Genomic DNA, 25,223 nt, shown 5'->3' with positions numbered 1-25,223 from the left:
AGACGCTCTCGGCTTCCCTGGATATGGCGGGGATTCCACGAAGTCTCTCTGTCCCCAGGTTTCCCTGAAGGAAGGGAGTGAGAGGCGTTCTTAAAACTGTGTAGGGAAAGGGATGGAGGTGAGGGGGTGGGGGGAATGGGGGTGAGCAGCAGGGGAAGAATGGTGAACAATAGAATGGTAGACTGAGGTATGAAGCAGAAGCGGAGGGGGTCAGGCAAAGGGCAGGCGGGAGAAGGGGCGTCTGGAATTGAAAAGGGCAGTATAATGAGGAATTGATGAAGGGCAAGAGGAAAAATACGGAATGGGTACAAACTAGAGAATTTAGAAGAGTTTTAAAGTGGAGGCTAGCAGATTTTTAAGGATTGGAAATGTAGCTAAGAAAAATAAATGGGATGTGCAAATACTACAAAGCAAGGGGAAACACAGGAACTTGGAAACTGACAGTCAGAAGTTGTAAAACCTAACAAGCAAACATCACTATGAAGCAACGGGGTTATCCTTAATTACACATCAATATAGTCGTCCTGCATTTAGCAAATGGAATGAAGTGTTTTTCCAGTCACATTTTTCCACATGGGTCAACTGTTCTCAGTGGAGGAATCTAAAATGTTCCTTTGGTTTGGCTCATTTATATTTACAGTTATATGTGGGTATTTGAATAAAAATCTGGACTTTAGCTATTCATTTTGCTAACTAATCAAATCTGTGGGTTTTAAAACTCTGAGAAATTTTGACTCAGAATTCATCCAAATTGGAAATGCAGATACTCTTGTGCAATTCTTTCCAAATGTTTTATGTACATAATTCTTTAATGTAAAAAAAAATGGAGAGCGATATTTTTAATAGGCTGATTCCCAAAAAGTCATCACATAGAAATGTACTGACCAATTTTTAAGTGTAAAGCAAACAATTTAGATGTGAGTTAATTGTCTCTCTACTTTCATTGTTTTATCCCAGCCTAAATTAGCTTTCAGAGGTACCAGCCGTTATCTGAATAGTACAGAATCCAGTGGAAGACTGACGGATGTGTTCAATAACGTTATCATGACAGGTTGCAGCTCCTTCTATGATTGCTACAAATTGCAGGTTCAATCAGTTTTTTTAAAGATAATTTTACTTCAAAAACATTTTAGGAAGTAACCACATTGAAGCATTGTATGACAGTATAGTTCTATTATATTGACTTCAAAATAAACTTTGTATTTAAAATACATTATGAAATAAGTGAGTGAGTTCATGAGTGAGTTCAGTATTGGAGTGCTATCAGAATCTCATAAAATGGGCAGCTCATCAGTCATATAACAATGATATCTTGTTTTTATAGGGTTTTTGTTAGCAAAACTGCCATTTTCTTTGCAGTAAAGTATAAATATAGACTGTTCCACTTATTTTCAGGGAGAAATAAAAAAGGCACAATTTTGTTAGGCTTAATACACCAATGTCTTTAAAAAAATCTTATCTCAAAATTTTAAGCAAAGGTAATGGTTTGAATATTCTACTGTACTGTTTCTAAAGATTCATTTCAACATCCTGTGATTCTTGGTCAATGAAAATAGATGTACAGTCCATGCCCCCAAATAAGTTAATAATATTTAAATATGGTTACACTTTTTTTACTCTGCTATCCTTGCAATACTTCTGTATCAGAAAAAAGGATTGACTATATAGTCTCTTGTGAGATTCAGGAGATACATATCTTTAATTTGCTTTTTTAATTTTATATTTTGTTCTGTGTGGTTATTCTAAGAAAACTAAATGGGAATTCAGTATATTATACTTAATAGTTATGAATAAAAACAAATTAATAAAAGCCTCCAAATTTTCACTACTTGAACAGTAAAGCACCAGTATATTTGCATTTGAATGGACTATGTGTTCCAGGAACTCAGAGTGAAGCGTTGGGACTTGCGAAGTGATTGCTCATCTAGGTCTTGTGGAGGCTCTGACTAAATTGCTTTCAAACCAGTATGGTGTTTATACCAAAATTAATAAACATTTTCAATGAATAGTATTTTGTTCTTTCATCTTCATAATTCATAGATATGCAGCTTTCCAGTACATTGCTATAACAGCAAAAATGTATTAAGGACACATTTTGTTCTGTTATAGTTTAGTAGATGAAGAGATCACAGGATCCAGTGGACCCATGAAAGTTGATACTTGAAACTCAGATGTGTTTGTGTAATCTTGTTGCAGCTTTTGATTGTATTTTATGTTTCTGATCTTTGGCCATAATACAATTAATTTACTGTATTACAGGTAGTCCTCAAATTTAGGACCACAATTGAGCCCAACATTTCCATTACTAAGCAAGACAGTTGTTAATTGAGTTTTGCCCCACTTTATGACCTTTCTTGCCACGGTTGTTACGTAAGTTAGCAACATGGTTGTTAAGTAAATCTGGCTTTCCCAGATTTACTTGTCAGAAGGTTGTAAACAGTGATCACATGACCCTAGGATACAACAATTATCATAAATACATGGAAGTTTCCAGGCATCCCAATTTTGAACATGGGACCATGAGGTTACTGCAATGGTTCTAAGTGTGAAATATAGTACTGTTTTCAGCACTGTTGTATCTTTGAACAATCACTAAGTGAATTGTATAAGTCGAGGATGGGTCTAAACAACTCGCCACAGCCAACTTGCTGTGGGACAGTTCACCATAGCCAACACACCATGGGACAACTTGCTGCAGGACAAGAGTTACACTAATATCAAAGAAATGGTGGAATAGAATCATTAAAGAAAGGATGCCAAAGAAGGGAAATGAAAATGTGAATGACAAAAATTTAAATAATTTTTAAAATTATTTTAAATAATTGAATTGTTGAATTATTCCTGGCGAGTTGGGTGTGGCAAGAAGACACATTCTGGTCGAGGACTATCTACAGTGATATATTGGTGAATGAGTATAAGTTGATCAAGAGCAAGGCAACTGCAAACATGCTACTGTGAAGCCAGATATTTCTGAACTTCAAATCTGATTATAATGTATGAAGTGTCATACAAATTAAGATTGCTGAAAATTCTAATTCAGCTACATCTGGAGGGCCGTTTATCCTACACATGTCTATTGATGTCATGCCAAGATTTAAATTTTCTAAAAGCAACTGGTTAGAGATTTATTTAGATCTTAAAAGCGGTTAGTAAAATACTGCAACATTGTCAAAGGCTGCATTATGCATTGGGCAGTTATAAGAACCATAGCTATGGGACAGTTGCATATACAAGGGCAATTCAGAAATAAACCTCTGTTTGGTTATCAATGACACACTCGCAGATACAGAACTTTTATTATACACATTAGAAAACTACAGCATTACATTACTTTTTGACATAATTGCCATTCAAATTGAGGCACTTGTCATGATGTCTTACAATGTTTGAAATTCTCTAGTAGTCGCTTGGCACCAAATCTGGGCTATGTGCGGGGAGGTGATCAAAAACATCCCAACAGAACTGCTTCAAAAGTTCTTGGGTGTGTCTAGCGGTGTGCGGGCGAGCATTATCGTGAACCAACACCACACCTGAAGTCAGCATGCTCCAACACTTGTTATGGATGGCTCATTTGAGTTTTCATAACGTTTCACAGTAGACTTCTGAATTGATGGTCGAGCCACTTTCCATGAATTTCACTAGCAGTACTCCTTTGGCATCTTCACATTTGTCGGGATTTTCTATGGCACCGCTTCTGATGTGCTGGTTCACAATAATTCTTGCCCACAGGCCGCAGATTTGGTGCAAAGTGACTACTACTAAGGAATTTCAAAACTTGTAAGACGTTATGACAAGTGCCTCAATTTGAATGGTGATTATGTCAAAAAGTAATGTAGTTTTCTAATCTGTAATAAAAGTTCTGTATCTGCGAGTGTCATTGATAATCAGTTTTTTCTGAATTGCCCTTGTAATAATAGCCTTGCCAAGCAATATGAGATTGAAGAATTTTTGTAAGTTTTATAGTCATTTTCTACTAAATGACTATAAAATTAACTACAGTTAATTAAGCCCTTTAAAAATAAAGTTCAGGACAAGTACATTCCTAATACTCATGCTTTTATTTAGCTATTTGATTTTGGTGTATCATTCTTGGACCTTATTTGTATAAAATAAATGTAAAATTAAGGAAGTTTAATTATTTTTTCTGCTTTTTGACTAAAACTGAATATAGCTTAAATCAGGGGTCCTAAATCCCCGGTCTATGTACCAGTACCGGGCCGTGGCATGCCAGCAACCGGTCTGCACAAACAAGCAAAGCTCCATCCACGTGATGCAGGCAGCACACAAAACCACACAACCTCCAGTCTGCGTAAAAAACCTCTCTCCACAGAACCAGTCCCTGGTGCCCAATAGGTTGGAGACTTCTGGCTTTAAATCATTAAACCTCTGTACTTTTGAAATTTTGTGAGCATGCTTTAGACCAGGGGTAGGCAACCTCGGCTCTTTTATGACTCATGGTCTTCAACTCCCAGAATTCCTGAGTCAGCTTGAAGTCCATGAGTCATAAAAGAGCCGAGGTTGCCTACCCCCTGCTTTAGACACACTCATAGAATGAACACAATCGTGCATGTAATCAAGCATTTATTACTGGGAGTAAACCAAATATTTCCAGCCCTCACTACTGACTGTGATGATTATGTCTTGTTAAGTCAATGTTGACTATTAATGACCAGCTCTTTATTTTTAGCAATTTTCTCCCTGATCTGTTCTCAGCCTGGTCCTTTGACCTCTTTGTGATACACCTGTTACTGTTCTTCTTCTCTTTTATTCTACTTTCTCCAGCATTATCCAGAAAGCTAGGACTTCATTTTATATAATAATTTGAACCTTATTGGTTCCTCAAATGAAAATGGATAGACTTGTTTGACATTTAAATTCAATAACATCAGTACCCTTTTTGTCCTCTCCAAATCCCAGTTTTCATTTCCATAGAATGTCACATGGAAAACCATTGCCTGCACCATTTTGATCTTTGTGAATATAGTCAGAAATGGCATCCAAATAGCTTTGCCAAGAACTTTATTATTACTTTACCAAGTGCTTGTCTGCATAATATTTCTTGATTACTAATTCGATTACTATTGATGGTTCACCCGAAGATGCAGAATTTGTTCCTTTGTTTAATTTATTTGCGACCTGTCACTATATGGGGCTATTCTAGGCAGATTATAACAGGAAAAAGAATATTCAATACTTTAGACTCTTGCTCATTCTAAAGCTGGTAGCTATATTTGTTGTCGTAATTTTGATTTACTTTACATATAATCTTAATCTGATTTTTTACCATATTCATTGACCCATGACTAGATGTTGCAGTCAGAATAGTGTCATCACCATAGCAAATAATTTATGTTTCTTCTTCCAGCTTTAAAACCATGCTCACCATCAAATCCAGCATTCCTAAGTATATACTCAACATAGAGGCTGAATAAATAAGAGGAAAATATACAGATGTTTTCTATCAACTTGACTTAATTTGTTTTATTGGTCAGGTTAACTATTTCGTTTTATTGGTCAGGTTCAGGTTAACTATTTCGTTTTATTGGTCAGGTTCAGGTTAACTATTTCGTTTTATTGGTCAGGTTATCTATTTTATTATAGAATCTGCTGAGCCTACAGACAGGAGAAAATACGTATTGTGCTTGAAAATGGTAGTTTTAGTGTGCTAATTTAAATGACATGACACTTCAGGGAAAGAACCTGGGAGAAACTAGAGGGGATGACTGGGATGGAAACGTTTCAAGTAGTCTCATGGACTGGTTGCCACTGAAGGCAGCAATTGAAGGAAAGCTTGTACCTTGGTTTTTTACTGATCTTGGAAAATACAATAAATTACATAAATGCTTAGATTTTCAAAAATAGTCCTACAATGTCACAAAAAATAATAGGTAGCTGTATCACACTATTGCATTACTTGATAAAGTGTTCCTTTTTAACTGGCAGTGCTATATATATTATTCCATTGGTATATTTATTACTCCTATATTAAGTGACTTTAAACATCCAGTTTACTACTTTTGCTTGAGGATGGATTTTCATTATGTGATGATATAAAACTCATTTTTAGTTGTGAGAATAAATTATAAAGAATGATATTTTCAGTGCTTTATTGACAAGTAAAATCCAAATTGCATTTTTAATTTTTTATATGCCCTGGATTTTCTGGAAGTTGTACTGTATTTCACTTCCTGTTTCTTGCTTACATTAGTTAATATAATACAAGTACAATTTTGAATTTTTTTTTCTACCAATGCTTAATTTGAAAACAAAACTAATTTATATCATTTGTTAAAAACGAAATTATAAAATGTAAAATGTTGAGTACCTATTGAAATATAAATAGTTATGGAGTGGTAAGATCATGAAATAATTTGCTTGAAATTAGTTAATTGAATTGAATAATAATGTATAGCTTCATTCATTTGTAGAAATCTATTACTTCCTACCATTAGGCAAACAATCTATAGTTCTTTTCCATTTTACAACCTGTTTAACCTCAATAATGGAAAGTAACTATAAAATTTACATTGTAAGTAAAGAAAAGTACTGCTTTGTATATTGCTTTGTATATTTCTTTTTTCTTCTTTAAAATACAGAATGAAGAGAATGTAGACTTAAGACAGACTTACAGTACTTCACTTTCTACAACCTCTGAATATTCAAACCACAATGACTCTTCTCTTTTCTACGTCCCATGGTCCACTTATGCAGATGATAATAAACAACCTTCAAATTCTCAAATTAGTGTAAAGAGCAGGTATATGATTTAAGAATTAAATGAACTTTGAAATTTGTTTTGCTTTCTGGCATAAGACAGAATTATGTTGTGGATTTTCTAAATTGTTTGTAATGTGTAACAATCTGCACAGAGCACTTTTATTTTTGCCCCTAATCTATAACATATATTTAACTTTTATACAATGGGTGAAATTTCAAATACTCTCCTGTTACTAACTTTGGGTTTTGTTTTTTGTTTTTTAAAGAATGATAAAGAAAAAAGAAACCTGGCAAAAAAACAAACAAACTAAAGGGCTCCAAATAATGTTATGTCTTCCATTCTGTAAACATATTTGCCTTTGATCTACCCTTTCTTTTACAGAAATACAGTGATAGATGTAAAAACCAAAGCCTTCAAATGTCTCTCCACTTCTAATAGCAAGAGAATAATTTAAGAATTAGAACTGTATATTTCACCATATCCCATTATGTTGTACTGTATTCTACTGTGGCTGATCATTTTGTTAGTTTAAATGACAGAGTCTGAGAAGTCAAGTGAAGATGGAAAAAAAGTCTCCTCTTGCATTTTATATTTATAAAAGACATTAGTGAGAATGTTTAGGGAATGAGGGCAGCAAAATCTTTTAAGGAATGATTTTGATGGTCTGAAGTTTATAAAATCATATGGGCCTGAATTTTGGAATTTGGGTAAATTTTCTGGCATTACTACTTGTATTTATAAAAAGGGATTAATAAAAGTGGTTTTGGCCTTTCCAACCCATGGAATCTTGGAGGTTTTTTAATTTAACTCTGACACTTGTTTTTGCCTTTGAAAATTACATCAGTTTTATATTTTTAATGTGGATGTATTTGCTCCGAATAACTATTAAAGTAAGTGCAGCAATCAAACATGGAGATACTATACAGTATTCTGTTATTTCCCAAGTTGCACTGCTGAACAACTGTCATCTTAGCAGGCTTTTACGATACAAATCAATACAAAGCTTATATGTTGTCAGATGAATGCAAGGCTGACAAATTGTTAAATCATTTGAGATTTCCTTCAATAGCAGTTTGGATATATTTGAATTATAGAAGTTCTTGTATGGTATTAAAATGTGAATTAATGTACAATTATATGTCATTTGGATCACGTTTGGTTGTGAAATTCATTTTTATCAGTTGTTGTCTGATAGAAAGCTAGTAGAGTAAAATATAGAAAAAATTTAGTTATGCTATGTAAGAAGGAACTTGGTGAAATAAGTTGTAGTTCTGGATAATTCATTATATCATAGGTATAGACTATACAATTAAAAAGCCTAAACACAATAGAAATTTAGATAATAAGCAACAATTCACTTTATTTGTCCTCAGGATTCAAACAGAAAGAAATGACTATGGCAGTGAAACAGACCTATATGGACTTGTGTCTAACATCTTGGAAGAACAAGATAAATCACAGCCATATTTTACTGAAGGGTTAGTACTGTATTTGACATAGATGCTCACTGTTATAAGCAGCGTTCATCATATATAGCCACTTTTTCAGTAGTTCACCTACTTCTAATAGTAAAAGGTTGCAATTTCGGTTCCTATTTTAGCAAAGCTTTGATAGATACATATTTGAAAATTAAAATTTTTAAGTATTTTTTCAGCTTTCAGTAAGTCTTGAATAGTATATTGGATCTATTTCAAAAATCTATGTTCTTGAATTTATTCCTTAAATAAGATGTATGCAGGTTACTTGCAACCTCCTCATATTAGCAGCATTCCTACCTTTTTAATTTTTATTTTTATTTTTAATATATATATGTTGTTCTAAGACTATAATAGTAATAGCCTTTAATAGCTCTCTGAATACATTAATTATAGGACACATCAAAACTAAAAGCATAACGTTTAAAACCTAGTAAGGAATTGCCAAAACTATTTATGTTTCATTCTTCTAGAGCATGTGCCTCCAGTTTAAAATCTGTATGGCCTGTGAGCACTACTCGATTTACAGACCACCCTGACTTGTTGTCTGAAACAAAAAGAGCAATAGATGGAGTCATTCCTCAACAGGCTTTTTATGGTGGAGAATTACCAGTTTCTGAAAAACAGTATCTGCACACTGGTAATGTAACTTCGCAGCAGAAGGTGGATGACCTTTACCATGAGCTTACTAATATAGACCTTGATGAGCAATGGCTGTTTCCTTCCAGGAATGATAATCTCAGCTGTTACAATGTTCAGTCCAATGAGAATGCAAAGCCATCACAATTTCAAGACTATCCATATGTGAAAACATGTTTTACCCCACAAAGCAATTTTTTAGAAGCAATAAAAGAATCAGGAGCAGATACCTACACTTATGGAAGAGATAAAATGGGTCCTAAGGGACATGATTCACAACATCAAAAGAAAGCTGAAATGTTTCTTTCACAATTTAATAGGTATGGTGAAAGTGCTGATTATTATAGATACCTGGATTATTCTCATCTTAATAAAGTAAAACAAAATAAAAACATAAATTATGGTGTTCAAGAAAGTAAAAAATTACCAAGTGGAACACCTGAGCTACCAATGTTAGATACAGATAATTATAGTAAAATTTTTCAAAACAAACAAGTTGTTCAAAAGAAAATGGAAGATATATCTTCAGAACAGCAAAGTTTTACATTTCAAAAGACTACAGGACTCATATCAGAAAAACAGTTTGTGAATGAAAATTCATTTAGCCCTGATTTTGGTTTAAAGTCGGATTTTACCCTGAAATCTCATATAACTGTTCCAGGCAGTGGTGATTTTGCAAACGTTACAGAAAATTCAGATTATTTCAAATCACTGAATATTTTAGCAACAAACCCGGTAACTACTTCACCAAGCACAAATCTGAGACCAACATGGATAAATATACAAGCTAAAAACAGTTCATCTCTCCCTATTCGGAATCAAAGCACCTTGATAAAATTGGGTAATTTATCTACAGGTTCAAAAGGTTCCAATCATTCTTACGATTTTTCTCAGCTATCATCAACCAATGTAACTTTAAATAATAATTTGTTTCTTCAGAAATACCGCCAAGAAGCACCTACAGTATTTTCAAATTTTGATTTCAAAGATGGTGGTGCTGCAGACAGAGCTTCCAGTCATACAGAAGGATTAAGTAAAGTAGAAGAAAGCCTTTTTGAGTGCATTATTGACAAAAAAATTAAGCCACCAAATGGTTTTTGTGATAACTATTCACAGCAATATGGGATCATTGAAAATGTGAACAAGCACAATTTTCAAGTTAAACCACAGACTGGACATTATGAGGTTGAGGAAGGCCAAAAACATTTAGATGGATTATCTCAAAATTCTTACCAAGATATATTGGAGACTCAAAGCCACTTAAATAGTCATAGACAAGGAAGTGGAGATAGTAATATTGTCAGTAACCGTGTAAATCGCAACCAGGTTTCTTGTTTCTCAAATATGATGGGTGATTTGAGACATAGCCCAAATGCCCAACAGCTAAATTCAAATAGATTTCCTTTGAAATCCAACCATGCTTTTGGACCGTCAGTTATTCCTTTGATGGATTCCTATGATTTGTTTTCCTATGAGGATTTAAGCCATTTTTACCCATATTTTAATGATATGATGTATGGAGACAATTCTTTCGCCGGCTTCATGCCAACATTTGGATTTCAAAGACCAGTGAAAACTCGAAGTGGATCAGCCAGTGAGCTTCATATTAGATTGGAAGAATGTTATGAACAGTGGAGAGCTCTAGAAAAAGAAAGGAAAAAGGTAAGAAACTTAACGCAGAGTAGAATAGTTATTACAAATAATATGTCTTATTTTTAAGTTTCTTCTTAAACTATTATTTCTACAAGAAATAGAAGTTCCAAATATCCATATTCTACTGTCTAAAAAACCCAGACCCCAAGATATAAAACAATGGAAAAAATTAATTATTAATAGCTACCTTAATAGAAGAAAAGGAGCAGCAGTCATGTATACGTTTTCTCTAGTATTAATCCAATTGAATTCAGTGGGCTTATTTTTGGTCATGTGTTAGATTTCCCAACAGTGGTACTCCAAAATTTATCTCTTTTCCTCGTAAAATGAAAGTAGCATCTTATTTTTATATGGAAGAATAAAGTATTACACTTGAGAACCCAAGTACTGCTTTCATCCAAAAATTGAATACAGATAGTTCTTGACTTACAACCTTAATTGAGCCCAAAATTTCTGTTGCTAAACGAGACAGTTGTTAAGTGAATTTTGCCCCATTTTAAACCTTTCTTGCCACAGTTCTTAAGTGTATACTGCAGTAGTTAAGTTAGTAACATGGTTGCTAAGTGAATCTGGCTTCTCCATTGACTTTGTTTGTTAGAAGGTCGCAAAAGGTGATCACATGACCTTGGGCCACTGCAACTGTCATAAGAGTGAGTCAGTTGCCAAGTATCTGAATTTTGATCATGTCACCATGGGGATTCTGCAATGGTCATAAGTGTCAAAAAGTATTGTCAGTTTTTTCAGTGCTCTTGTAACTATGAATAGTCACTGAACTGTTTTAAGTTGAGGACTACCTATAAGCCATCAGGCCATCACTAAAGGAATCCCATAGAGGGGAACAAAAATACAATACAGGTAGTTTTCAACTTACAACAATTGAGCCTAAAACTTCCGTTGCTAAGTTTATTAAGTGAGTTTACCCCCATTTTATGACCTTGCTACAGTTGTTAAGTGAATCACTGCATTTGTTAAATTAATAATAACACGATTATTAAGTGAATCTGGCTTCCCCATTGACTTTGCTTGTTAGAAAGTCACAAAAGGTGGTCACATGACTACGTGATATTGCAACAGTCATAAATACATGCCAGTTGCCAAGCATCCAAATCAAGGGATCCAGGGGATGCTGCAATAGTTGTAAGTGTGAAAAATGGTTTTAAGTCAGTTTTTCAGCACTGTTGTAACTCTGAATGCTTACTAAACAAATTATTGCCAGTTGAAGATTACCTACAGATGGCAAAGATGCACTATCAATTTACTTTCCTACTACAGGTAGTCTTTGACTTACAACCAGTGCTTTTTTTTAAAAAAAAAAGGTGCCAGAAGTCAGAAGTGCTATCACTGGGAGTGATGCTGGTGTGTTGCTATGGTGTCGCTGCCCGTCCTTTGCATCCCCGCCCCTGCGGCTTGGAGCCACATGCTGTGGGGATTCCCCTCCCCGCAGTTGCCACACCGTGGCCTATGCTGAGTCTCCACCCGGAGCTGCTCCGAACCCTGACCCAGAGCTGTGTTCCTTGTGGCAGTGGTCTCTGGTGCCAAACAGCAGATGGCCTCCGGCACCGGCACTCATTCACTTACTGCCCCGTCGCTTCCAAATGCAGTAAGTGAGTGAGCGAGCAAGTGGCGTTTGGAAGCGATAAGGCAAGTGAGTGAATGAGCAAATGGCATTTGGAAGCGTCAGGGCAGTGTAAGTGAGTGTGTGAACAAGCAAATGGCATTTGGAAGTGACGGGGCAGTAAGTGAGTGAGTGAACGAGCAAATGGCGTTTGGAAGCGACGGGGCAGTAAGTGAGCGAGTGAGCAAGAGGCCTTTGAAAGAGATGGAGGAGTGAGTGAGAGCGACTGGAGGCTTTAGTGAGCAAAGTGAGCGGGGGGGGGTTGCGAGCAAAGGGTGAGATTAAAAGGGGAGAAGGGAAAAAGAAAAGGGGAGAAGGGAAAAAGAAAAAGCACTGACTTCTGACTTCCTCTGTTACAGGAGTAGAAGGAGGCATTAACATTGAACCTCAACTTTTTGCTTTTCTATAATATTAACATAACATAACATCAACTGGAAGACGTTAAACTGTCCTTCTGTTTCTTTCCTTCCCAAAAATTATGTTAATGAGTCCTCTCTAACCTCTGCTAATCAGCTTGTCCTGGATTGTTTTGCCGTAAAACGGAACGGTTTGCGAGTTGCAATTGTGACAGCCCATCTCATTTTAGATACGGTATATCACATATAATTGAAGATTGTAATTAGTTGCGTGTGCACGTTCAGCAAGTGTAATGTATTTGTGCTGGCATTTCTAGACCTCTTTCCAACCACACCCAGAAAAATTTGTAACAAACATTGGAATTCTCAGTGCCATGTTTGGTATTTCCCAGCAATTTGTTACTGGAAGGAAAAAGCAATCCCTGCTGCATTACTAATCCCAGAGAAGCATTTGCATGTATGCAGGTATCCTTAGGGTGCCATAGTTATGGATGAGAAATATTGGTTGCAAAGTTGGCATTTCTGGATGTAATACAGATATTTTGGACTTATTTTTGTTTCTTTGCATGTTTGATATTTTTAAAAAGGCATATGCTAGTGATTACGCTTATGCACATATGTAACATCTTTTGCTAGGATACATGACCACTGCTTGTCCAGAATGTGAAAAGTGAAAGATTGTGACTAAATTTTTTTTAATGTACAGATAATACCACCAGAAATTATTTTAGCCTTTTTAATGTTGTTATTGATGTTAAGCTCACCATGGAAAACATCATATATTATTATGTATATTAGCTTAATTATTTAAAGACTGAAGTGCAACATAACTAGATTCTAAATAATCTATTTTTCAAAACACACAACAGTCCAAACAGTAAAAGTAAAGTCCAAATTAAGAATATTTCATTTTTAAGAATTGTTTAATTTAAAGTGGTTTAGTTGTAATAGATGGTTATAGATTCAAAATAATTTTCAAGATTATTTACAAAAGATACTATTTTTTCTTGCATCAGCTAAATTAGACATATTACATTGAGAAAAATGTTTCTCATTTCTTTCTTGTTAAATTTATTGATTTCATTGCAGAGATGTTAACATAGGAAATAGATTATTTGTTACTAATTTTACCTTCCAAAAGACAGAAGCAGATGAAAAATGTGAGGTTCTTTCCTGTCGGCTTTTTTGAATTAGCTGTTTTAGATTCTAAAAGTTTAGTTCCTAAAGAAGTAACCTTGTAAATAATTTAAATGTCCTCCTCTAGTGCAGGGTAGGCAATCTTGGCTCTTTTATGACTCAAGGACTTCAACTCCCAGAATTCCTGAGCCAGCGTGGCTCAACTTGGAAACTTCTCTCTTTCCCCTCAGCATGGCTGGCTCAGGATTTCTGGGAGTTGAAGTCCATGAGTCATAAAAAAGAGCCAAGATTGCCTATCCCTGCAATAGGCTTTTGAAAGCCAATAGAGAGCTTTTTTTTTTTACAAGAAAAAGGTGCCGGAACACCGTTCTGAGCGTTCTATGAGAAAAAAAGCCCTGCTTACAACAATTCATTTAGTGACTGAAATTACAATGGCACTTGTTTGTTTTGTTGTGCTTTTGCTGAAAACCAGAAATATATCCTGGCAAAAACATAAATCACAATCATGTGACATATGGATGCTGCAAATAGTGGTAAATGTGGACCAGTTGCTAAGCACCTGAAATGTGGTCACATGATTGGGGTAGGACAGCTCTTGAAACTTTGGAACCAGGTCATAAATATCTGTTGGGAGGTCAGTGTAACTGAACAATTTCTAAGTGACTGGTCATGAGGACTATACAATGGTTGCAGCACCCTGAAGTCTTATGGTAATGATTTATGATCTTCCCAACCAACGTCTAACAAGTAAAATCAATGGATGAAGCCAAATTCATATAATGACCATTTGATTGACATAATGACATGACTTTGATCAAATCATGGTGATTTGATTAACAACCATGATAAAAATGGTTGTAAAATTGAGTCCAGTTACATGATGATCGAATTGCTTAATGACTGTATTGCCTAACGGCTGAAATTCTGATCCCAATTGTTGTGATAAGTCAAACACTATCTGTATATTGTATTACATAAGTGGACCTAGTAGATGATATATTAAATTCTAAGAAAGTCCATAAAACAGCAGTTTTGGCTTCATTAACATCCTCTTCTAGATTTCTTTCTTGTGGGTAGAACGCAAATTATAAAGATCAAGATAATCTCCATGCTTATTTCTATGCAAACATGTTCTGTTGCTGGGTATGTCATGATACTCATGGTATTTGATATCTGATATCAGAATACATATATAGAGATAGTCCTTGACGTACAACAGTTTAGTGACTCTTCAAAGTTACAATGGCACTGAAAAAAGTGATTTATGACCATTTTTTACATTTAAGACCATAACAGCATCCCTATGGTCATATGGACAAAATTCAGATGCTTGGTAACTGACTTATATTTATGGCAGTGTCCTGGGGTCATGTCTCTTAGAAGCAAAGTCAGTGAGGAAACCAGATTCACTTAACCGTGTGACTAACTTAACAACTGCCATGATTCATTTAACAAATGTGGCAAGAAAAGTCATAAAATGGAACATAACTGATTTAACAAATGTCTCACTTAGCAACAGAAATTATGGGCTCAGTTGTGGTCATAAGTCGATGTGTGGACTCCAATCCTTTTCTTGCTTTCAAGAAATTGAATAATTTGTTAGTTGAATTTTAAGATACTTAATATTTCCAGAGCCTCTTTTCTTTGTTATCTTCCAAAGGGAGAAGTCCATTCTGGATGAAATGAGTTTACAATCAAATAAGGATTTCATTTTGGGACTTTGTATCTTACTTTAGGTTTTATTTATTTAATTTGATCTGTCAGAGATTTAAGATACTTTCCCATAATAGTGGCAGAAACATTTCTCTGATTTTCTTATCAAAACAATCATCTTGAGTTCTAAGCTTTATTTTTTTATTTGCCGTGGGCCCCAAAGGTGTTTTCTATATTTTATTTATGTACCTGTTTAAACAATTTGTATAGCTGTCCATCTCAAACAATGGGTGTTATACAAAGTTTTAAAAATATCACAAATTGCAAACTCACGATGTCCCAATTAAACAATAATCCCCAAAACAAAAGCACATCACCACATCAATGTTGCTCATCTAGCTATTTTGCTCCAAAGCCTGGAAAAAGAGCTAAGTCTTCAGATCCTTACAAGATCTTAACAGCATCTGGGCCATCTGGATCTCTCAGGGGAGATCCCAGATTGAGATCTGGATAACCCCTAGTAACTAAGTCTCTAAAAGACTTTACTCATACCTGGAGAATCCATTAATCATCCTTCTTAGTTCGAGTGCAGGTTTGAATTAAGGTTAATATTCCAATGTATGCTGTATGTGATCTCCGTTACGCCTATCATTTAAAAAAACATACCTAGAATACATTAGGGTTTTTTTAATCTCTAGAAAAAATATTGATAAGGTGTCAGATCCATACCATCCACAAGCGCTTCCTGAATGGAAATGTACTTCTTATCCTCTTGTGATGCACAGATGGTATTTTGATCAGAAATTTTACTATTATTGTAAACTTTAGGTTTTATTTATTTAATTTGATCTGTCAGAGATTTAAGATACTTTCCCATAATAGTGGCAGAAACATTTCTCTGATTTTCTTATCAAAACAATCATCTTGAGTTCTAAGCTTTATTTTTTTATTTGCCGTGGGCCCCAAAGGTGTTTTCTATATTTTATTTATGTACCTGTTTAAACAATTTGTATAGCTGTCCATCTCAAACAATGGGTGTTATACAAAGTTTTAAAAATATCACAAATTGCAAACTCACGATGTCCCAATTAAACAATAATCCCCAAAACAAAAGCACATCACCACATCAATGTTGCTCATCTAGCTATTTTGCTCCAAAGCCTGGAAAAAGAGCTAAGTCTTCAGATCCTTACAAGATCTTAACAGCATCTGGGCCATCTGGATCTCTCAGGGGAGATCCCAGATTGAGATCTGGATAACCCCTAGTAACTAAGTCTCTAAAAGACTTTACTCATACCTGGAGAATCCATTAATCATCCTTCTTAGTTCGAGTGCAGGTTTGAATTAAGGTTAATATTCCAATGTATGCTGTATGTGATCTCCGTTACGCCTATCATTTAAAAAAACATACCTAGAATACATTAGGGTTTTTTTAATCTCTAGAAAAAATATTGATAAGGTGTCAGATCCATACCATCCACAAGCGCTTCCTGAATGGAAATGTACTTCTTATCCTCTTGTGATGCACAGATGGTATTTTGATCAGAAATTTTACTATTATTGTAAGCTGCCTAAGCATCCTAATGGCAAGATAGGCAGCAAATAATTTTTAACAAACAAACAAATATTATTCTCAAGACCTCGCACTGAATCTCTGATATCTTCCAGGCCCATTTCTGTAGTACAGGTAAATAATCATTAATTTGACCAAAAGAATCTCCAAGCTGATTCCCCTTTCCGTTTATAAATTCTTACACATTTTAGCAAGATATTAAAATGAATATTAAATATATATCCTTATTTTGTCTTACTGATTCCATTTTTGTGCCATTTAATTCCAGTTGTCTAGGAAAGAAAGCAGCTAGCCCTTTTCTGGCTAATTAGTTTAAAGATATTAAATTACAGATCCTATGATAGCAAATTTTCTAAACTTTCCCTTGTTGCCCATGCACTTTGACAAGATTGTCACCTTAACTATATTTTCTTCTTATGTCTCCTTTTTGGAAATATGCATGGCAACTTTCTGGACATACTTTCATTAAATAATATAAGTTATTATTTCATACTAACTTATTTAAAAAGCAACTTTAGTAGATGCAGTTTGCCACAGATCTGTTCTTACTCACATGCCAGTCTGGTATCACATTTAATCTGAAGGTTCCTTCTAATTTGATATAAAGGAACTATCTAAGATTAAGCACTATTTCAGCTTCAACTAGGTTTATCAGGTACTAATGATAAAATAATAACCTTTTGTCTTACTAATGCTATCCTCATATACATTTTTAATTTAAGTTTGGCTGTAGAAAAGTAGAAGATATAGCAACAGCTATAGCCAGTGCTTTTTTTGTAAAAGAAAAAGGTGCTGGAACTCACACATGTTATACAACCTGCCTTGCCTACCCTACAAGGTTCCATCCAAAAAAGGTGCCGGAACTCCGTTCTGAGTGTTCTATGAGAAAAAAAGCCCTGACTTATACACCACTTTACAATCCTCTCTTAAGTGGTTTAACAGAGTCAGCACATTGCCCCCAACAATCTGGGTTCTCATTTTACATCTCAAAGGAAAGGAAGGCTGAGTCAACATACATGGTTATGTAATTACAGGTTATATAATTTTGTACTTCCTCCATGCCAACCAGAAAAAAACTTTACGTCTGACCAATATCAAAATTTTAATGTTTTTTTCCCTATTATTAAATTTAACAAGTTATTCTCTTCTAAGATTGTATGACTGAAATTTTGAACTGTAAACTTCTGCTAGGGAATATATATTAGACACACACACACACACACACACACACACACACACACACACATACACACATTTAACAGTTGGAATCCAGCAGTTATGTTTGGAGCTGATATCACTATATGCATCCCTGAAGTGGATGCAAATAACTAGTTTATAGTCTTAATGTGACATTAGTTATTCTGCTTTTCAGACTGAATCTGCTCTTGCCAAGAATTACCCTGGGAAGAAGGTATCTAGCACTAATAACACTCCTATCCCAAGACTGACATCAAATCCATCCAGAGTTGACCGTTTAATTGTGGATCAGTTACGAGAGCAAGCCAGAGTGAGTTATTTAAATTTCAAATCTCATATTTTATCAGCTTTGTTACTTTCCCCAAATGAGCGCAAACATTCTGCTAAACAGAAAGATTGACCTTTACATGCAGTGAAATGTTTCTTTAACTTTTTATGCCTTGCTCCTCCACCTCACTCCTAATAGACATGACTGCACAAAACAATTTTATATAATTCATTGATGTTGGACACAGTTTGTTTCATCTTCAGTCCTGTCAGTTCTAAGGAAGGAGGACTGAATGCAGTTTCCATCAACTTTTCTTGCTATAAGCTGGCATTCCTGCTCCCTCTTACTGGTTTTTCTCCTGCTTGTGCTCTTGGGTTAGTGATGAAAGTAGAAGCAGGCATGTGTTGGGAAGGGAACATCACCACATTAAAAAAAGGAGTAAGTACCTTCAAACACTGAGGAAAAGTATTTGCTTGCATATTTTAATTCTACAATTATCTTCATATCATTAATCTGAAGTTTATTAAGATCTGAAGAACAGTTCAAGGAGATAAATAAGTGAAACAAGTTACACAATATGACTTGTCTTGGCAGAGGACATAGAATTAAAAAAATACTTTTAGAACATTCATGAAAAAAATCTAAAAACACAGTGATAAGTAGAAACAATAGCAATAAATACATTAAGCAATAACCACAGCAATACCATAAAAATAGACAATAAAAATGGCAACATCAAATTGGGCAAAGCCTTCTGAATCAGTTTGATTTTCACTGTTTGTTTTTAAAAAGCAAAGAAAAGGTAGGCAATTACTTTGTGGAAGTTATTCCACAATTTCTATGCTGTTATAGAGCAGTGACATCTTGCTTCAGCTTGTCCCTCCCCCAACCTCCCAGAAGTGAAGAATTTTTAACAATTTTTCCTAATAGATCTAACGGGTTGGGCTGATACTGGCTGGAGTAAGTGGTCCCGCAGGTACAGGTAACTTTATCATGATCCAATTATTGTAGTTATCAGTAAAAAAAGACAACCTCTGAAATATTGTTCTATAAATATAATTTTCAAAAACAAAATGTTTTGAAACTCTTAAATTCAGAGTAGTGTATAAGCAGGCATATACATAGAATGAAGGCTATTGCTAAGCACATTGATTTGTGCTTCTTAGATTGTAAGCCGCCCTGAGTCTTCAGAGAAGGGCGGGATATAAATGGGATAAAACAAAAAACAAAAAAAATGGCATGGGGATACTTTAGCAAACACAAATAGGACAGTTGCCTTGGATTCACAGAAATGTAATTCTTTGAAATATTTAAAAAGAAATTTCATAGTTTTATAGTGGGGCCTTCAATAATATTTTTTCTTTTCAATATTTTTGAGAAAGGGTTAAATGTCTCTTGACAGAAGTCAATTATGATGGAGTTTAAACTGTTTTCTATTAATATTCATAGGTTGTGACTCTGCTGGGGAAGATGGAGCGGCTTCGAAGTTCTCCCCTTCATGCTAATATCTGTACTGCTCTTGATAAGCACTTGGAAGCAATACATGTTGTACAGTCCCGCAGAAAGGACGAAATTGTCAATGCTTCACATCGACAAAGACAAGGAGGCCCCCGGTGTCAAGATGACAGAGGTAATACATAATATTACCTGCCAAAACAGGAGATCCTATATCATTTTGGAGAAGTAGCTGTCCAATCCCTTCTTAAAAACTTCCAGTGATGGAACGCCCATAACTTCTGAAGGCAAGCTATTCCACTGGATAATTTTTCTCACTGTCCGGAAATTTCTCATTATTTTCTGTTTCTCTTTGACAAGTTTCAGTATATTACTTCTTGCTATTCTCCGAAGCACCTGAGGGCAAGACACATCCCCTTCTTTGTAACAGTCCCTCAAATATTGGAAGACTGCTATGATGTCAACCCTATCTGTTCATCATATGTTTTAGTCTTCAGATCCCTAATCATCTTGGTTCATCTCTGCACTTTTTCTACAATCTCAATATCTTTTTTGTATTGTGGTGACCAGAACTGGGCACAGTATTCTAACTGTGATCTTACTAAGGCAGTATATAACGATACTAATACTTCCTGTGAACTTGAAGTAATTTTTGTTAATGCAGTCTAGGACTACATTGGTTTTTTGGCAGCAGCATACTGCTAGCTCATACTTAAATGATTGTCCACTAGGACTCTTAGATACATCTCACAATTACTGTTGTAGAGTCATGTACCACTTATTCTGCACCTCTGTATTTGGGGTTTCTTGCCTAAGTCTAAAACTTTAGTTTTCTCATTGCCAAATTGCATTTTGTTGGATAGCACCCACTGGATTTTGAGTTTATCTTCTAAAGTGTTTTTCTATTCCCCCTTACTTGGTGTTGTCTGCAAATTTTATGAGTTCTTCTATTCCCTCATTTAAATCAACTGTGAAGGTGTTGAAGAGTATTAGGCCTAGGACAGAACCTTAGGGTACCCCATTGCATATTTCCCTCCATATAGATCTAGTTCCATTAAGTGCTACATGGTGAGTACAGTTTGTCAGCCAGTTACATAGCCATCTGGTAAGTATTATGTTCACAACATTTCACAACATTTCACTGGTGTTCACAACATGTTCACAACATTTCACCGGTCCACTAATTTAGCCACTTTGTCTAAATGCAATAAAATTTGGGCATGATCTGTTTTGACAAAATGTATTGGTTTTTAGTAATAGCTTTGTTTGCTTCTAGGTGTTCACAGATTTGTTGTTTGATTATCTTTCCTAAAGATGGGAATCACATTTTCTAGTCCTCTGATACTTCTTCAATGTTCTATTAGTGGACTGATTGTTTCCTTGACTTTTTTATTTTTTGCATGTTGAAAGAATTTTAAAAAATTATTTTTGACATTTATTACAAGTCTTAGCTCATTCTGAGCCTCAGCTTTTCTGACTTTACTTTTGCAGTTTCAGGCTATATCCTGGTATTCTGCTTAGTTATGGGTCCCTCTTTCCATTTTTTATACTTGTCCTTCTTGTCTTCAAGTTTAACAGAGAGTTCTTTATGCAACTATGCTAATTTCTTCTTGTATCTCTTACTTTTCTTTTCAGTGGTATTATGCTGGACTGGGTTTTATAATCTCATTTTTTTTCTGATTTCTCAAGCTTCTTGAGTTGTTTTTTCCTTTAAGATTTTCATCCATGGAATTCTTCCCAAATTCTAAGTTGGTTGAAATCAGCTCTATTAAAGTCTAAGACACTAGTTTGATTTTGTTCTATTGCTTGTGTTAATAATAATAATAATAATAATAATAATAATAATAATAATAATAATAATAATAATAATAAAGTTGGAATGGATCTTGGAGGTCATCTAGTCCAACCCCCTGCTCAGACAGGAGACCCTATTCCAGTCTCTTAACAACTTCTGGAAGCAGGCTGTTCCACTGATTAATTATTCTAACTGTCAGGAAATTTCTCCTTAGTTCTGGGTTGGTTCTCTCTTTGATTAGTTTCCATCCGTTTCTTCTTGTCCTGCCTTCAGGTGTTTTGGAGAATAGGTTGACTCCCTCTTCTTTGTGGCAACCCCTGAAATATTGGAACACTGCTATCATGTCACCCCTATTATATTATATTATACTGAATTCCAAAAGGACATGGTACTTTCCTCCAAAGGTCCCACAACTTCAATCTCTTCTATCTTTTCAACTCTGTTAGTAAGAATTAAGTTCAGTATAGCTGACCTTGTAGTTGGCAGACCAGAGGAAAAGGGAGGGAGAAGCATTTTACATGCGTGAGTGCAGTTTGGGCCATAAGCACACGTGATCCACAAATGGGGCAGGGCTAACACCTGTGATACTCGCCCTGCCCCATTCTTGTGGGGCGCAGCGCCTTGTTTCCACGCCCCATGGTGTGTTGTCCATTTTTGCACCTTGCAGTATGTGTCAGCCTGTTTTTGTACGCCACAGTGGCCCATTTTCGCACCCTGTGGTGCAGCGGCAACCCATTTTTGCGCCCCATGGCACGGCCTGTTTTTGCACGCCACAGCCGTGGCACTAGCGTGAGGGTTTGCATGCAGATGTGCGCATACTGGCCAGCCTGTCCCGTGGCCTGGTGTCCAGAAGGCCACGGCCCACTACCGTCCCACAACCCACAGATTGGGGACCCCTGCTCTAGTTCTTTTCTCTACATTTTGGGAGACAAAGTTTTCTCTAGAATCTATTTGATCTCTAACTAGGGACAGTTTGCCTTCCAATTGATATTAGGATAGTTAAGTCCCCCAATATTACTGTGATGTGCTTCTTGCATATCTTAATTAACTGAGCAAAAAAGGTACACTTATTAAAGTATTCTATCTTTGCATATTTTTTAACAAAAACTTGTTAGCTCTTAATATTTATTACTGAAAGGAAAAAGTTTATTTAATAATAATTTGCAACTTTCCACCTTAGCACAAAATAAGCTATTTATTTAATATCTCCAAAACCATGTATTGACAGTTGCTGTTGATTGATGCATCATTACATGAAACTAAGCTCATTTTATAGGATTTATAAAAATATTTAAAAAGATCAAAATAGAGTGCAAGTACGCTTGCCGTAATAATAAAAAATGGTGAGATATTATATTATGTACCTTTTCAAAGATAGAATTATAATTCTTGTATTTTTTTACTCTTCCTTTGAAACCATGGTTATTGGCATATTCTGTATTGATTAATAAAATGGAAGATAGTTATGAATGAAAGCAAATATATGTGTTTCAGGATAATGTTGCAGGATCCAATGTGGGTCGGTTGCCAGGACTAGAGGATTTTTTCTTCCGAGCTTTCGGACTCGTGCTAGAGCCTCCATCTTCTCAGGGAGCTTCTCTCTAGCCTGCATAATTATTAAACTTAGAAATGAGTGTGCAGCACTGGATTGAAAGCAGGACAAAATACTTCATATCTGGCATGGGTGCACTCTCTGTACCTGGGGTGCCAATAGATATAAAGAGACTGCCCGCATCAGATTCAAAGCACTCTTGCCCACTTCAGATTAGTTATTGTACACTTTAGTTAGAAATATATTCCATTAAAAATGGGAAAACTATACAGATAATTTTTACTCTTATTACATTGTCAAAGCAATGTCAGGATTTCTCAAATGGGAATTCCTTTCATGTTCCTTTTTGATAGGAATAGGTAATATTATAGTTACCAGATCTGTATGATTCAGATATAATATTTTTCTCCCACAGTAGTGTAAAAATAATGCAGTATTGCTGAAATGAATAGCAGATATTGGTGTGGGTTTGTATCTTAGTAATGATTTTGAGTAGTTCATAAGAATTTATATTTTCTATTTTTTCTCATCTTGTAGATGTCTTTGCTCTTGCATTGGCTATTAAAGAGATGTGCATAGCAACACGTAAAGCTCGTACTACACTGTGGTGTGCTCTTCAGATGACATTGCCTAAAACAACCTATACATCTGTACCGGCTGAAATGGAAAAGGTTCTACAAGAGCTTGTAACATCTCAAGATAAATTGTATGATCAGATAAATAGTGGCAATCCTATGATTCAAAGGGGAGATACAAAAAAGCATTGAAAAGCAAAGGCAAAACACAAACACATATAGCAGTATACTAAAAACGGTAAATATATGTTTAAACATTCTGTCCAAATTAAAAATAAATACAAGAAACTAAAGTTGGCTTATGTGAATCCAGCAGCTGATAAGTATCAGTTAACATAAGCCACAATGTCCATGTTAAGAGCTGTAGGAATCAGTATATTAATGAGGTTGAACTATTGTATTAGGTTCAATAAATCAGTACATTTTAAACTTCTAAATCCATTCTACAGTGTAAGTACACACAGAGTTTGGTTGTATAATAAAAATTATTTTAGATTACAATATTACTTTCAAATAATGAACTGAATTACTGTCACATATTATCGTGTGCGCAGTCTAGTGAGACAAGCTTTGATTGTGAAAAGAAAAAGGGTTTCATTTAGACAATGAGTACTTGGAAACAGAAAGAAAAAAAAGCTAAACATACCCGGTATGAAAATTTAAAAAAATGGAAATATTTAAAGGAAGATGTATTTATGAATTTGAAATCTTATTCTAAGCTTAAGTACCAAAAATTAATTGATTTTCTCAAATTAGTGATACTGTCATAAAGTTATTATCCAACCATGCATGTTAGGGAACATAAAAAGAAGTTCTGAAATCATTTGTACCTATTATTTTAAATAATATCAATAAAGCGTTGCCTGTTTCAAAGTATTTAAATGTAAGCAAAAATTACATTTATGTAATCTGTGTCCTTACAGTTGTGCTGCAACTAAAATAATGAGTATTATTTTTAATACCCTTGGTTTACTTTAAGGGTATCAAGAAGTTCTGAAATGCACTTTCTTTACGGTTACACTTTAGCCAGTTTGGTTTGAAATTGTTTAATGTATATTTTGTTTCCTTTGTTTGCTTCTGCATACTTTAGCACTGTTGAACAATTGCTTTTGTCTTAATATCTTTTAATAACTTTTTATTGAATGTGAGTAACTTATTAAATTAGCATGTTATTATGTGGCTCAGGAGATCTTGGGTTTTAAAAATATAGCATGAGCATAAACTGTATAATGTCTGGATAAAATTTATTAATCTGCCCTTCGCTAGGTACACAGATATTTGTGTTCTTCCAGCGTTTAGAAATCCTGGTGCGCTAAAAAGTATAATCAAACCACATAAATTGCCTTTTAGATGATGAGAGGAATTGATTGAGATTGCAAGAGAAAATATAGGGAACAATTTTGATCATTGATATGACATTCCATGCTGCCAAAATAAACTGCAGATGGCAGCAAATTCATACCACTATGCTATAGTAGCCACTGCAAAAGATGGGTTGAGTTTTGACATTGATGTTTCATGTTATGAAAACAAATATTGTACTGACTTCAGTCTCGCAATTA

At 35.0% G+C, this 25,223-nt stretch overlaps 1 protein-coding gene across 1 annotated transcript; it reads left to right on the top strand.

Moving 5' to 3' along the window:
* MEIOC (meiosis specific with coiled-coil domain) lies at nucleotides 1–25,223 on the top strand. The gene is made up of 8 exons (XM_083378513.1): nucleotides 1–118; nucleotides 958–1,086; nucleotides 6,597–6,757; nucleotides 8,092–8,196; nucleotides 8,667–10,494; nucleotides 18,192–18,326; nucleotides 19,734–19,914; nucleotides 23,624–25,223. Exons 1-8 carry the CDS (start codon nucleotides 113–115, stop codon nucleotides 23,851–23,853), a joined length of 2,775 nt encoding a protein of 924 aa, XP_083234639.1. The 5' UTR covers nucleotides 1–112; the 3' UTR covers nucleotides 23,854–25,223.

This window comes from Vipera ursinii (genome assembly GCF_947247035.1).
Source record: "Vipera ursinii genome assembly, chromosome: Z".
Lineage (NCBI taxonomy): Eukaryota > Metazoa > Chordata > Lepidosauria > Squamata > Viperidae > Vipera > Vipera ursinii.
This window is presented reverse-complemented; position numbering and strand designations above follow the sequence as displayed.

What these genes read in the sequence shown, in the direction of transcription:
- MEIOC (XM_083378513.1), top strand. An exon ending in ATGATTGCTACAAATTGCAG is followed by an intron (nt 1,087 to 6,596) that starts GTTCAATCAGTT and finishes TTTAAAATACAG; the next exon opens with AATGAAGAGAATGTAGACTT. An exon ending in TAGAAAAAGAAAGGAAAAAG is followed by an intron (nt 10,495 to 18,191) that starts GTAAGAAACTTA and finishes TCTGCTTTTCAG; the next exon opens with ACTGAATCTGCTCTTGCCAA.